Here is a 16,146-nt window from a genome sequence, read left to right as displayed (position 1 = left end):
TAAATGTTCATTTGTAATTTGAACTAACATTTTTGAGTGACTTCTACTTTTTTCAGATTAAGAATGGGACATCCCTGACTGTGAGAGAGGGTGGAGAAGAGAGTTTTGTTGTGATAACATCTAACGTCCCCCCTGTTGTCTACTGTCGAGCCCAGAGTCTTGATGATGACTGCACTGTGTTCGTACAGCTTCGTTCCAATGAACAAAATCCTGTTCAATGCAAAAATGGTATGTTAACATGTAAATGGGTTTTTTTTTCTAGGGACTTCAATATTTTTTGAAAATTAGTTGAAACATTTGGCACAGTCAGTTTCAGATTAACTTATATGCACATATTTTCTTTGTATTAAGATAAAACTTTGACTTAGATTTATAAAACTTTAAAGTGTAAAGCAGGGTAAAAGATAATAAGACATTAAGATTATACTTTTATATAATATGCATGAGATTTTGTGGTAATAATGCAAAATTTAATGTTGAATATTTTGATAGTATTATTTTAATGCTATTTTTATGCTTACTTTTTATTGTTTAATCTATAAAAAGTAAATATTTAAAATAATACTATTATCATTATTTTATAGTTTGAACAATACAAACATTACAAGAACAACATTGAAATGAACCCTTTGACTTATTCTTTTTAAAAATCTTGTATAGATATGCCTACCAATACTGCAAGTTGTTTTGAATAAAGCTATGAAGAGACTATTGAGTGATTTTATTTGTATGTTTATACTGGCAAAAGTTGTCAGCTACCTTACACAAGTTATCTCCCTTTTAACTAATTTAAGTTAACTATCTGAACTTTTTCAGGACATGACATAACTCAGGTCGTATTTCCTGAGGAAGGAGGTGAAACAAAGTCCTGTACAGTGACTGTGACGTCTGATAACTGGAACAAAGATATCTACGTCCCTGTCAAAGCAGCAATGGATGGAATTATTGATGGCATGAAGACAGTTACTGTTACCTTGACAACTAAAGTAGAAAATGTTGCTATGATTACAAATGTCAAATCTATTCAGGTATCTAGAATATTTACAGTATGGTCAGTGGACCTTTCAATTTTTGATTTTTATATAAGCTTGCCCCTCCCAATTAGATATTTTGACCGGATTCTTGAAATCTTTTATTATATAAACTGAATACATAGATTTATGAAGACTTTTAAAGGAGCTTAAATGTCAATTAATCACACATTTACTCATTCAAAATAATTGTGTATAAGATTAAAACATGTATCTCATGTTTGAGAGATACAAAATATACATAAGATATTCTTGTGCTTTAAACCCTATTTGAAAATTTTAGAAGTGCAACTTGACAGATATGCATTTAGTTATGGTCTTCTGCCTAATTACTTGTATGGCTTCTGCATGTTATTTAAGTAAAGTGTTTGGTCACAGATAGATGGATAACACTAAATTGTTTTTAATTTATTTGTCCACTCAAAATTGGTAAAATTCACATGTAAACACATTGAAAGATAGTAGTTAATTACTTTCACAACTGTTAAAATTGTTGATTTTGCTAACTGAAATATGGTTGCTGTTATTTGTTTGAAAAGTAAATTGTTATACATTTATTTTAAACAAAACATCTTTCAATTAAACATGATTTAAGAACAATAGGATGAAAAGCATATATGTGTTAACTACAAACATCAGGTACTTTTATATGTTCTAATTAGTTGCATCAAAGTACTCATAAGAATTTTTATCTAAGATTTATTTAAATTTCATTCTATTCAAGATTTTTATCAGTTTGAGGATGAATAGTTCATACATAAATTAAAATTAATTTAAAAGAATGTTTACATGTTTATTACCTGTAACAAGGTATATTTACCACTATTATACATGTAAAACATTTTTTGTTGTTGAAACCAGCTATTGACTTTCAATAAAGTATATGCTTAATCGGAACACTAAATTTGGATTTTTTTGGTGTACTTATGTATATATTCACCAAATATTTCAATTTTGAAAAAAAAAGAAGTCACTACATTATTGCAAGAAAATAATGTACAGGATGCTTCTGATGAAGATTACAAAATTACTGTAACCCGCTAAATGATGGTACACTCAAATGATAGCTGTCCTGTGGTCAGGGAGAGTGTCAACTTCAGCAATGATTTCTCAGTTTATTTTATAAAGAATGAGGGGTTGGGTGGGATTTATAGAATAGAGAATAATGGGCAAAAATAAAAATAAAATAAAGGCTAGAGAATAATGACCCCCAAAAGATAAAGAATAGATTATAGTGGGGTGCTATAAGGTAAAGAATAAAAGATAATGGGTAAAAGTGTAGCAAAAAAAAACTGGCTTAAAGGGGCACTAGCTACGATATATATAAAAAAATAAAGTATGATTTTTTTAGATCAATCATTTATTAAATTGGAATAATGAAATAGTAATTTGCTTTTAGCAATCAATTTCCTTTAATTTTGTTGAAATAAGCGATTAAACATAATTTTTGACTGATTCACTTGCAAGTGAAAACGTCATCATCATTCTAACCGGTATTCATGTGAACTTCAAGTTAACCCCTAGCTAGAGATTGACAACGCATGCATTGTACGTGTACTGGTTATTTAAAGAAAAAGAATGTCAACAATGAAAGTGAAACTACGGTAAATCATTTGATTACTAATTCGATGCACATAAAATCATTCTTATATGGTTAAAAACAATGAGAAACATCTATTTTTAATCTATAAAATAAAAGCAAACAGACCTATAAAAATGCAATTGCACGTGTTGGTTTAATCTATTCGTATCTTTATTTATGTTTACATCGCTTATATGGTCATCTGAGGTCAAATCGATAGTTAATTAGATGGCGTCTGGACTAAAATACACACGAAACGAACCTATATATTATCTACCCCATGCTCTGTAAACTGTTTATTTTAGACTTTTGATAGTTTAGATAAATGTTTTACATTGTTATAAACCAAATATGAGAATTTGAGTCAAATCGGTTACCGGGGTACAATGAATTTGACAGCTAGTGCCCCTTTAAGGAGGCTCGAGGGTATAAAAATTTCAAAAAAAAATTAAACATTTGTTTTTCATTACAATATTTATTTATTACCTTTTGTAGTTGTTACTTTATCATATGGTACAAAAAACATTCAAAACAATTAATTCGTGTTGGCTTCAGATGACTTTTAAAATGTAAACATCATTGAAAAAGTTCCAAATTATCTCCCTTTGGTGGAAAAATGCCATTTTTTGGCTTTAAAATTGAAATATCTCTTTTAACTTATCGGTGACCCATATTTTTTAATATAATTTCAATATATGCTGAACTTAAACTAAATTATTGTAAAATTTGAGCGATTTTTGTAATAAATTTCTTTTTTTATTTCGATATTACATTTATTTCTCCTATTAGTTCAACAGAAAAAAAACACTTTTTTGATTGTGAGCGCAAATGAACGGTGACCCCATTTTTTTATTTTATTTTTCTATTAACTATAAGATAAAGTTCATTTATAGAAAAATATAGAGAAATCCTATATAAATGATTTAGACCCGCAAACCCCCTTAAAAGTAAAAGAATACCAAGGTGAAGACCCCCATTCAGATCCCTTCTAAATGCCACTGCATAAGTTGCTCATGCACTTTAAGGTAGAGAGTATAAGTTACTATGAAAGACCCTTCTAAATGCCACCAAAGAAGTTTCTAATGCACCTAACACAGAGAGCATTACGTTACTGTGACTCATTTGTAAATTTTCTTTTAAATAAAAAAAATAATCTAAATAAATAAAGATGTAAAATTATTAGAATCCTGCACCCAAACATGTAAAATAAAATTAATAGATTATGCAATATGTTTTCTAGCAGATGTGGTTTATAACAGGTTTATAATATATGTATAAAATCTTGTAAACTTTTTACACTTGTTTCTTATGTAAATGTAAAGCATTTATTTTTCCTGTATCATGGTATTTGATACTAAAATAACATGTACTTAATTTAAAGGGACCTTTTATGTCATTTTGATGATAGCAATAATCCTTTTCATGATAACTAAATTTCTCCTTTTTTACCGAGTTATGTTGATTTTAGCAGCTCAAATTTCAATAATAAATCATGTTTGATAATAATTGTTTAGAAACGTAGGATTATCATTTTTAAAATTCACAAATTTCAATTGATATATGATCTGTTAGATCAATTAAATGTCACATGTAGATCGTCATTCACCGTGACAAAAAATATTTAATGGATACAGGGATTTAATTTTTTTTTATCAAATATTTGGTTTCCATATCAACAGAGCTGTCTCTTTCTCTTTAATATGCTCAGAAAGTTGTAACCATTACATTTTGTTTAAAATTAATGAAGATAATAAATCTGTAAATTAAAGACATTGTCTTTAGAATATTTTTTCAACCTTGACACCGTGCCTTCACCAAATACCTACTGGCCTTTCATGTTTTACATAGTTATGATGTATTATTTTGATGCATTCTCTTGTGAAATAAAATCATTATTGAAAGGATGTTATTATTATTTTTATTATCATGTTTTAATACCTCACACTGTAGGAGGTGTATTCTTTTTTACCCATCTGATTGTCCACTTATCAATTCATCTTTTTTCCATATGTACATCTGTCACATTTTTCTCAGTAAAATGAACCTGGTTCATTTCTCTTCAACTCCTTATTTGCAGAATACTTTTAGCTTGGATATCATTTTAAATTGAGCAATAGCTCACATCTACTTATATTATTGTTATGTAGCTCCATTGAAACTGTTATTTATTTTGCAGGTCAGTGTAGAAGATTCTGATATGGGTAGTGTATGTACAGCACAGACTGGATTACATGTAAAGACATTTGATAACAGGTACAATCTTTATTTGTTTAAATGAACATTTTTTACTCCTTATCTCACAGAACCTAATTTTCACTTTAACCTACAAAAAAAAACACCCAAAAAAACTTGAATCTTTAGAACCAAGTCATATATTGTTTAAATTAATCCTTTGGCTGCAAATGATCCATTTTTAGAACATGGTTAAATAGAATAACATATATATAGGTGCACTTAGTAAATTCATTTTTTTTGTCAAGTGTAAACAAGCATTGCTAAAGTGCCATTGAAATATCTTTCAAATTTTGTAAATATACTCACTCTATTAAAACTTCAACCTTACATTTGTACATTTTCACCAATTACTGTAAACAGTCCTGTCACCTTCAAACCAATGTTTATTGCAAAATGCAAGATTTTTAAGTGGCAATGAAGTAACTGACAGTATTAAATCTATACAATTTGAATTTATCTGAATATATGCCAAACAACATTTTTTTACATTGTAGTTTACTTTATTTTCAGCTACTACACTGGTATGAGTGAAGGGGAACATGTTTTCTACAAACACAAATCATTACCTGTTGAAGTAAGTGTTTATGCCTAATGTCTTTTTAAAAAGTACTGAACGAAGTCTATGGGTAAACAAACATTATTTATCTATCAAATACTGGACAAACAGATTCAAAAATCAAAGTATTTAATCTAAACAATTAAAGTTTGTTTCAATTTAAAATGATTCTCATTGGAGTTGAGCATACCTGCCAATTGTGGGGTGCGAAATCACAACCTCAGTGTTTACCAGCTGGGATACAGTACTTGGACAACTTAGACCACCTGGCCACCAATACCCTTTCAGTATGGGGACAGAATCTTGTTATAAAATAGTTCTACAATGTTATATAAAAAAGAAGATATGGTATGATTGCCAATGAGACAACTCTTCACAAGAAACCAAATGACACAGAAATTAACAACTATTGGTCACGGTACAGCCTTCAACAACGAGCAAAGCCCATACTGCATAGTCAGCTAGAAAAGGCTCCAAAATGACAATGTAAAACAATTCAAATGAGAAAACTAACAGCCTAATTTAAGTACAAAAAAATGATCAAAAACAAGAATGTTACTCCACTTGTAAGTGTAAAATATTGGTAATTGAGAAATGATTAATGTTTGTATGTATATTTACAGATCCGAACCTTCCATCGTCACTGTGGAGGATTAAAGTTGATATGTATCTGTGGAGTATCTGTTAGAGTAGACGATGATGTCTTTACACTGGACAAGTGTGGGGGTGACAACGAGGAAGCTATTGTTCCAGAACAACCAATGAGAACTCAGTTATACAGGATTGGATCTGTTAACCCAGACTTCAGAATGGTTTCAGTCTATGAAGGAACCCAGTATGATGTAAGCTTGATTTAGATATTACTGTGAACACATTGGAGAATAAATAAACATATTGCAATTGCATGATACTGTCATGGGAAGTACATTTCAAAATAAATTTTAAACAGTTGATTTAGTAAGAAGTTTGTTTACAGATACTTTTAATTTATTATTGAACTCATACTTACATACAATTGATGCACTTTTCCCCAGATCTATTTACCATCAGGAAGTGAACTGGCAGTTAAGACAAGTTCCAATGGATACCTTAGTGTCTGGTTTTATCCTTCTTTGATGGACATGGACATGACAATGGGTAAATACAGAAAATCTCTTGGCTTATGTTGTATTTTTTGGAATTAAACTGATAAATTGAATTTTTGAAACCTAAAACAATCTTTTTTTAAATTTCTTTTCAAATTGAGATGAATTAGTGACAATATTTTCATTTTGAATTATTTTCGACATACTGTATATTCATTAATTTTTGTGTTCATCTGATATTGCAGTTGTAAAGCGACACAAATTCAAGATAGATTGATTATTAAAATTTCAAAAAGGTGCAGTTTTTCATTTTTTCTCAAACATTAGTATATTTTTTCTCATACATTAGTATATTAAAAACAGGGAAAACATTATTTCTTAATTTATGGTAGACAATATGCTTACAATGGATTTAAACAGATTTGTATTTGTTTTACAGGTTTATGTGGTACATATGACAACAATGCTACCAATGATTTCATGATGATGAATGGTAACGTTAGCCAAGCTAGTGGTAGATATGTAGATGACTTCGTTACTTCTTGGAGGTAAGGACTTTAATGACAGTTTTTTTAACTGAAGACTTCTTCAGTTACAGATAGTTTGAATTTTGTTACAGTTTACATTTAAATTTGTCCACTTTAATCTGCAGGGTACAAAGTTATCTTTATGCAAAAGAGTAAATGAAAGTTTTCTTCTTTTCTTTTATATATTCATCATCTTTATATTGGGTACACCAACTTTTTCTGATAACTTCAAAAATGTTTGACTTGAAAAACTTTAAACCACTTCATGTATTGACTTTCACCTGAACAGTTGATAAATTATTTGATCAATAAATTTAGGGTCCAGTCAGAAGATTCCATTTATCTTGGAAAGTGTCCAGGCATGCCCGCTATGTCTATGGCAACAGACATGAATGTATGTGATTGTTCTACTACAACTGCAGATTGTGGTTACTATGGAGAAGTGAGGACTTGTGGGATAGCTAAAGATTTTAGTAGAGGTAAATACTGTATAAGTTTGGTAGATTCTCAGTGGGTGTTAGTCTAATAAATTAAATAACTTTTAAACAATTGAATTTGCCATTGCTTGTGAGGGAAGTTTTTGAAGGATGTGGAGTGTGATGAAAATTATAAAAAAAAGCCATGCCAATTTCAGGTAGCTGGTAATTAACCCATGAAATGATATAACATTTAACATATTTCTACTCTTGAGATCCTTTTAATATTGTGTCATTGAGTTTATCTATAAAATACTGACATAGTATTATTTCTGAATATCAATCACATTTTGTTAATGAGTCTTCATTGTTTTTTGTAAGAAATAAATTGCCCATTAATAACATTTATGGTTTAGATAACAATTCTAATAAATTGGATGTCAGTAACAGGCTTTTTCTTTCAAGTGCTAGAAGCAAAGGTTCTCAAATAATTTATACTGATAAAAAACTCAAATATCAGTTTTCAAAAGATTAATATTAGATGGTTAATAATGACAATGCTTGAACATATTATGTATAGGTATGGATAAAACAGATTATTTGAGGACAATGAGTATGTTCCCACAGTACTGTGATCCAGACTCTACCATACCTACCCCAGGTGTCTTCAAAGATTGTGACACAACTATTGACAAGGTATAGCATTTGTTTGTGTTTTATATAAGTAAATATAATGATTAAGTTCCATTCATTGAAAAGAACAAAATAGGTATTACCTTTGAAAAAAAGATGTCAAAAGTTAAAAGTTGTTCTCCTGCAAGATGTGTTGTCTCATATGGCAGAAATAATTAATCACCAATAACTGACAGGTGGTTGCTGAACAAACATCACACAACATCAACTGGGCATGTCCAAAAGGCTTTCGTCGATTTACCACTGGGGACACTTACACCCAAAAATGTGAACCTTAAAATTTAGAATGTTTTGAATATATAATGAGCTAATGATAATTGAAGATGTCTGAATGTACTTCAGCTAAGGAAGGATTAAGAATAAAGGAATTAAAAAAATCTGAGTACCTGTCGAGGAAGAAACCGTAATACTTAGTCTACTAACATTGTTTTAAACTGCAATTTAATTGATTTTTAATGATATTTGATATAGGCTGCGACTTGGCAAGGTGTGTGGACAGAAGAGATAGCCATGTCATACTGTAAGAATCAGACTGATCGTGTCATCAAAGAATGTGGAAGTTTTATAGGTTACATGACAGAAGACATTGATAACTGTGTTCACAATATAAAGGTAAACAGATTGACTTTGTGTCTGAGTGATTTGGATTAATTTAATATCCACAATTCAATCCTACAGAAATGAGAGAAAACATGAATATTGTTTGTTCGAAATGTTTAAAATTGAACACCAGAAATTTTTACAGACAAATTAAAAAAAAAAATAATGTGTAAAAATAGCATAACAAAATCTTGAGTCAACTAACATTTATATCTTCATATTGACTTTAAAAATGTTTGTTTTGTTTCAGTTTTCTGGAATGCCTATGTATGGTTCCATAATAGATGAAGACTTAGAACAGAGGTGTAGATACCAGTTACTTAAGAACATGTCTGTAGCAGTAACTGAAGTGTCATTATGTCCCTTTGATTGTAGCAGTAATGGCCAGTGTGATAATGGTATGTGATAGATATCCCTTTGAAAAAATGATAAAGTTGCGTAAAATATTTAAAATGCTATGTTTTAAAATATCTAGAAAAAAATTAAGTAAACTGATTTACTACTTGCATGAATTTAGTTCTACCATTTAATCACTTAAAATCATTTACTGTTGTTCCACCTATTACAATCATTTAGATTTATGTGTTTCATCCTTAATGTTGAAGCAACATTGCCACAGTTTTCATAATATTAGGTTTGCCTTGGTTTTAGGTTAACTGCCTTCAGCGCTTACAGCGCTTTGATTCATTTTTTGGGGTATTTAGTTCCTTCATTTATATTCTTCTTCAATGTATGTCAGTCTTTTAAAATGGCTTGTTATTTTGAAATAGCTGGGAACATCTTTAAAGTATTTACTGTACATATTTTGACTATATTATTGATAAAGAATATTTACTCTTCTATTGTCTTTTAGGTGTTTGTAAATGTGCAGAAGGTTTTATTAATTTCGACTGCAGTGTAAATGCCAGTGTTCCTGCAATGATTACCTCCCTTGATAAAGACCTATATAATGAGTTGGAGGAGAATGATAATATGATGGTCAATGTTCTGGGTTATAATTTTGTAAACAGTGACATGTTCAAAGGTTATATAAGAGAAATAATGGTATGTATTGGCTAATAAATTTTTTTTTTCTTGGTTTAAAGAAATAAATGCTTGAATATTAATTGATAAATTTGTAATTCATATGAATATAAAAAGATTTTTAAGTCAAAGCTGACGAGAAATTCTCCCTGTTGATGTGTCCGATAAAATCATGTACAGAAATGATGAATTAATTGAAATGTTTTTTTAATGAAAAACAACAATAATGACATATGAGAATATAAATAAAACAGAATGTCATTGTATAAAAATGAAAAACACCAATACTTCAAATAATTGATAATTCCACATATTTTATTGGAGTTTAGGTTTCTATCTATCTAGCAATCCTATATCTTTATTAGTTTTATATCTAAAAAAGACTTTGCTCAAGTAATATATTTCTAGCAGATGGTTATTATTTTCTGAATTTTAGGTTGAAGAATCAGGATATAATGTATCATCAACTTGGTCTGAAGTAGAGGTCATGTTTGTCAGTAGTAGTATGGTGACCTTAACATTACCCACCAGAGGGAGCTACGAGGTCACTGTCAGCAATGTCAACAGTACTGAAAATGTAGCTGAACCCATGGTTACAATAAGTTACAACCCTGCTTGTTACAACTGTAGCACCAATCCTGTTAGCTGTAAACTAAAGGTAGGGAACTCTGTACATTACCCAGTAGAGGGAGCTTTAAAAACCTTAATTACAAAAATTGTGTAGGCGACATGAACTATTATAACAGTGATTTTGCTAGCGCTCGTCACTTTCGTAATTTACAAAAGTGTTTTCACATTGACGAAAGTATTTCAAATCAATTTCGTCACTTAAATTTTGAAAGTGTAAAAATACTTTCGCATTAAAATACTGTAAATCTACCTGTCTGTATGTTTGTGACAAGTTTATGACCCCCAGGTAATTAACATTTTCAACAGGTGTTTCAAGTTGTGATTACAACTAATTCGCTCATCAGATGGCTCACTAATCCGTAAATTATGAATAAACCTCATAATTGACCATCAAAATTAATTCCCCAGGAAAATCAGTCAGTTGGCATTTCAACAACCAGAGTTTAGTTTCGTCATTTGATAGAAATTGTTACCCCGGACAGTTCGCATTTGAATTTCAATATTTCTCAAACGATCACAATTTGAAGTTCTTTTGTCGTAGATTCGGTATTCTAACACATTTTCCTCATGATTAATATAAATTGCCATCAAAAACTTTCGACAATTTCCATTTAAAATATAGAACTTTATTCAAAACTTTGCAAAGAAGTCTTCACGAGTTAAAACAGGTGCTTCCTGTACTGTGTGCTACGCATGCGTGATAGTATTCCTATGATTATTTATAGACCCTGATTAAAAACGTTAAATACTAAATCATTGCTGTTACACAAAAAAATTATAGTGCGCAAAAGTGACTAAAGCCCTCAAAATCCTAGCTTAAACCCTGATTATAAGATTGTATCTTAAGCAACACAGCCATATTAATTACAAAGCAAATGAAAAATAAAAGATTGATAGTGGCCAAATATAGTTATAACTTATGTTTATTTTCTCAAATGGTACATGCTTATGAAAAAAAAATCAGACTTGTGCCAGACAGGGTGGTCTTGTGACCTGCCAAATATGATTTTGATTTTTATAAAGAATGAACATCAAAATCATAAATTTCACTATGCATTAGAAGATTCCCTAAAATATGTTTTGATGACATCAGAATAGAATTATAAATCAACCATAAGCCTTTTTTCAGTTTCTCAGTTTTTTGTTTAAACACTTCTTATGTTATTTTTCCAGGATAGTGTATGCTATATAAATGGTAAATGTTACAATGTTGGTGACCGTAAGCCTGACAACCATCTACAGGGCTGTCTATCAACTAATTCTTCTGTATGGTCAGATGTTAGTGGGAAAGGTAAATATTAAATAGGTATCCATAGAGTCTGATTGGTTGCAGAGAAGACAGTCATATAATTTTTTTTTATCTTGTAATTATCTTGCCTCATGCAACTGTGGAGGTTAAAATGTTGTTCAATCCAAAATAATGATCTGCCATCACATTTTTGTTGTTGTCTGGTGCACATCTAATATGTGATTAAACTTCAAATGAAGGGTTACTTTTATCAAAAGCTAAGCTTGAATGGCTATTATCTGCAACAATTTGATATAAGGAACCATTTTCTTGGCCTGGTACTTATGTGAGTACCACATAAAAACTCTTGTATACTATTATATGCCATGTAATCTTGCATAAATTGAATTTAAAGACTAGACATATTATTTGCTAGACATTTAGTTGTAAATAAGACATTTTGAAATATAACCATGTTGCCTACTATTGTTATAGATCAGTGTTTTCCTTCCTCCACCATCAATTGGAGTAAGACCTCTTCAAGTGCTCTTCTCTTCCACGACTCCAAACTACTCAATGCTTCAACTAACCAAGATTGCCAGAACATGTGTGAAACACAGGCTGATTTTGTGTGTAGATCTTACGATTATAATGGCGATACAAAGGAATGTTTGTTGTCGAAATACAGTACAGTAAATGCTGGATCTTATCATGCTAATCAGACTGTTAACTCTAATTGGACCTTCGGTGAATGGACCTGTGACAATGGTAGGACTTTTGCTAATGTTTTAAAGCTTATAAGTTTATTGTTGTTGGATGCTGGAAATGTTCTAATTAAATTACTTACAAAGAAAATTGAATCGATTGGAAAATTTAAAAATACAGCTGGTCACCATATTTATTGATAAGAAATATAGGTTTTTAAATTTGGTTGTTTTAATTTGATATTCAATCTCTGGAAAATAAAACACACTAATGTTAGATTATTTAGGTAAATCATTTTGAGGAAACCTGTTTTTATCTTGATATATCTCAAAATGGTTTTGAAAGTCAGTAAATCTAGCTTTTATAAATTAAACACATGTTTATTCAATTATGATGAATATTACTTCAGAAGCCTGCCCAGGTCAAGATGTTAAGTGGTCAAAGATGGACAGTTACCAAGGATATTTCTCCAATGACACTCACTTAGATGTATTATATGATGTATGGACAATGAAAAGATGTCAACAATTATGTGAAAGAATGACCGATTGCATGGCCATCAAGTTTGATGCCATGTCCGGAATCTGTATATTAGCGGACGGTAGTCTGAAGAAAGTTGCTGAAGATTCTGGAATGTTTGGTTACTATGCAGACTGGGAATACAATTATTACACCTGTGTAGAAGGTAATATAGCTTATTTTTAAGTCACTATGAGCTAACCACATCAAGGATTTGCTAAAAGCCATTGGAAAGAAACATTTTTGATAAAAATGGAATTGATTGGTGTTTGCGTTACGTTACGCTGGCTTAGCACAAAAAGGCTTTGTTGTGGCGGGAGCTTATTCAAATATTTTTACAAGTTAGCAAAATTGAATTGAAAACATGAAACAATCAAGGCTTAAAATATGATATTAAAAAAATATTGTATTGTCTATGTTTAAATTTTTCTTAGGATTGAAGCATTTGGATTAAAAATAAACATTACTGTTTCTTGTATAAAGATAAGGATGACCTCTGAGCAGATCAATTATTTATGATGCTATAATGCGCTGCATTACTAAAGGTTGTTAACATTAATTCATTTTACAGGCAAAATCTATAATCTAGCTTCTAACGCAACAGGTAAACAAATCACAATTGGGTCATTGATATATACTGATGCAAATATATGATTCTTAGGGGATGCTTAGCTATACTTTTCTTTAGTAATGTAAATTTAAGTTCTAAAAAGTTCATTCTCAAATCGAATGTGTATTGAGTGTCATAAGATTTCAAGCTTTTACAAAATATGTTTCTTAATTGATTCAGTTTTAGCAAGTGTTACTTCTATTTGATTTTCATGTTGGAGGTCAACTTGTACAGATTCCTTAGTAAAGCCAAATTCAACTTGTTAATCTTGGATAAGGCTTTTCTTAACAAGATTATTTCTTTCTGGCTTGTGTAATTCACCAACACAATCTAATGTGGTCCTTTTTATGGATCTTTTCTCAGACTTTCTTGTACCATATTTCAATTTGGTGTGTCAAAAAAGTATCCAGACACACCTCTCATATGGCTTCCAAGGGAAATAACTCAAATTACTTCATATTGAAACTATTTACAGTATTTATGTAATTAGTAAGATTTCATTTTAAGTTCACCATTGTAAATAAAGATTTCCAAAAAAAAATATTAAATGAAAAAATACTGTCACATAACTTTTCATAAATTTTGTTAATTTTTGAATCAATGTTTCACTTAATAAGTTTTACATTTTAATTGTTTTGTATGGTTATCTGATGTAAGTTACAGTTTCAATGACATTCCCCCAAATTTCTTTTATCCACAATATTTACAGGTGAAAACAATAATAGAAGCATGAATGTTACAGGTAACATGTCACCATTGTACTGGTCGTTAAATGACACAGTTATATATCTTAGGGACAAAATTTGCTTTTAATTCAGATTTTTGCTTTACAATTCAAATCATTTATTGTATCACTTTAGACATGGTCTACTTATTTTCCCTTTTCTTAATCACACCTTTTGGACAATTTTGAATGCTGAGTGTCATCTGATTTGATCTTAGAGGCAGATTTAGGGGTTTGAGCAGAGACTAGCCCCCCCCCCCCCCCCCCTTATTGAGGTTAATATAATATATCATATTGTGGTAAATGTATAGTACTGTTACAAGTAGTATTTCAAGTATTGGCTTGCAAGGCCATCTTTCAAAGTCCTGGATTTGAAGACCATAACACAACCCTACTTATTTTGACATTACTGGTTGTCATTATATATATGCAAGAGAAATCTAGTATTTTTATATCACAATACTTTGTTATGAGTATATTTTTATTCAATTTATTAAATATATGTACCCACAGTTCATATTTATATTAATTTATGATATTATATATATATAACATTTATTAATAATCACTTTATATATTCATATTGCACTCATTGGTAAAGTTAAAATAACTAAAAAATAATTTTTATTTTATATTTTTGTTAGTGTTTGTAACATTATTCTATAAACTAATTGTATTTGTACTAAAATATTTTTCTGATAACTTTAATTCAAACTAATATTTTCATTGTAATCATAAGATTTTTAAGATTGACTTTAATGAAACTAACCATCTAACAAGTGCTTTTTTTAACATGTAAACATTAAATATAAAAGTGTAAGAATGGGTGTAAATATTTATTGTAATTATAGGGCAAGAGACTGGACCAGAGATCCCCGCTGCCACAGGTATACACGTAGAACCAATGTTTTATGGACCTGGTAATGACAGCTTTAGATGTGGATTTGTTGAGATAACAAGTGACATGGCCCTACTGTACAGTGTACTGTGGAAGGTTGACGGAGAATACCTATCAGTCACAGCACCAGCGGTCAACTACACAGACTTCTATTTAGACCAAGAACTAGCCAATCAAATGATGGATGGATCAACAGTAGGTTTATTTCTTCAATTAATAATTTCCAAGAGAAATTACATTGTAACACTTTGAAAGCATAATCTTTATATTTAACATATTGTTAATTCACAGTCAGCCCTTAGAATTAATTTTGATAAATGGTCATGGTTTCTCAAATCAGCAACCTTCATTTACTGAATGGCATCCTTTTTTTTTACAGTTCTCTTGTTGTGTCAATTGTAATAGTATTTGCAAGCAAGGGCATCATCTTTATTCCATTTGTACATCATGATTCTCAATTTATTTTCAGTATTAAGGATCCAATGAAATTCATTCATTATAAATTAAATTTACAATATATTATTTTCTGATTATTTTAGGTTGAATGTGGAGTGAGTGTTTGCTTGGCAGATAACTGTGACAACCAGAGAGGAAAATTCATGTCATCAGATATGTACACAGCTACTATCAAGGTAGCGGACTTGAAATTATTACTTCTTTCAGATAAGAGGAGATGTAGGGTATACATCAAATAAGACAGCAACCCAACATGTGCATATATTGATAAAAGTGTAAATGATTAGGTAGTCATTGTCTTACATGGAAACACCAGGGCTGTGTGTGTTTTGAAAGTGATCTTACCAATTAGTATTAAAATCTGATTGTATAAGAAGAACAATTGAATTGTGACAGTGTTCTATAATTATTACTATGAAACTGTTCTGACTAGTTAAGGATGTTCGCTACTCTGTTAAAAAAAACAAGCTTTTTAAAAGACTTGTGAATTGAAAGCATATTAATAAAGAAACTCAAAAAGTAGACGGTGTGCTCATTTTCGAGATATAAGCCATTGAAAATTTGGCGGGAAATAATTCTCTCTAGTTTTTTCATATATTTAACATTGGCACCTTATTTGTTTCAAAAA

General features: G+C 30.2%; 1 protein-coding gene across 1 annotated transcript in view; it reads left to right on the top strand.

Annotated features, from left to right (window-relative positions):
- Positions 1 to 16,146, top strand: part of LOC139521102 (uncharacterized) — a gene marked incomplete in the record, with an annotated part of 139,990 nt that overhangs the window by 14,599 nt on the left and 109,245 nt on the right. Inside the window, 20 exon segments of the mRNA XM_071314380.1 lie at positions 57 to 228; positions 817 to 1,028; positions 4,790 to 4,866; positions 5,359 to 5,422; positions 6,028 to 6,246; positions 6,439 to 6,541; positions 6,929 to 7,037; positions 7,335 to 7,495; positions 8,013 to 8,128; positions 8,597 to 8,737; positions 8,976 to 9,123; positions 9,579 to 9,769; positions 10,185 to 10,406; positions 11,552 to 11,669; positions 12,102 to 12,374; positions 12,721 to 12,996; positions 13,402 to 13,434; positions 14,150 to 14,182; positions 15,016 to 15,257; positions 15,602 to 15,694. Of these exon segments, the coding sequence (XP_071170481.1) occupies positions 57 to 228; positions 817 to 1,028; positions 4,790 to 4,866; positions 5,359 to 5,422; positions 6,028 to 6,246; positions 6,439 to 6,541; positions 6,929 to 7,037; positions 7,335 to 7,495; positions 8,013 to 8,128; positions 8,597 to 8,737; positions 8,976 to 9,123; positions 9,579 to 9,769; positions 10,185 to 10,406; positions 11,552 to 11,669; positions 12,102 to 12,374; positions 12,721 to 12,996; positions 13,402 to 13,434; positions 14,150 to 14,182; positions 15,016 to 15,257; positions 15,602 to 15,694 (3,003 nt within the window).

The sequence above is a fragment of the Mytilus edulis genome, chromosome 4 (assembly GCF_963676685.1).
Source record: "Mytilus edulis chromosome 4, xbMytEdul2.2, whole genome shotgun sequence".
Taxonomy (NCBI): domain Eukaryota; kingdom Metazoa; phylum Mollusca; class Bivalvia; order Mytilida; family Mytilidae; genus Mytilus; species Mytilus edulis.
Note: the sequence above shows the minus strand (reverse complement) of the source record. Positions and strands in the feature narration are given on the sequence as shown.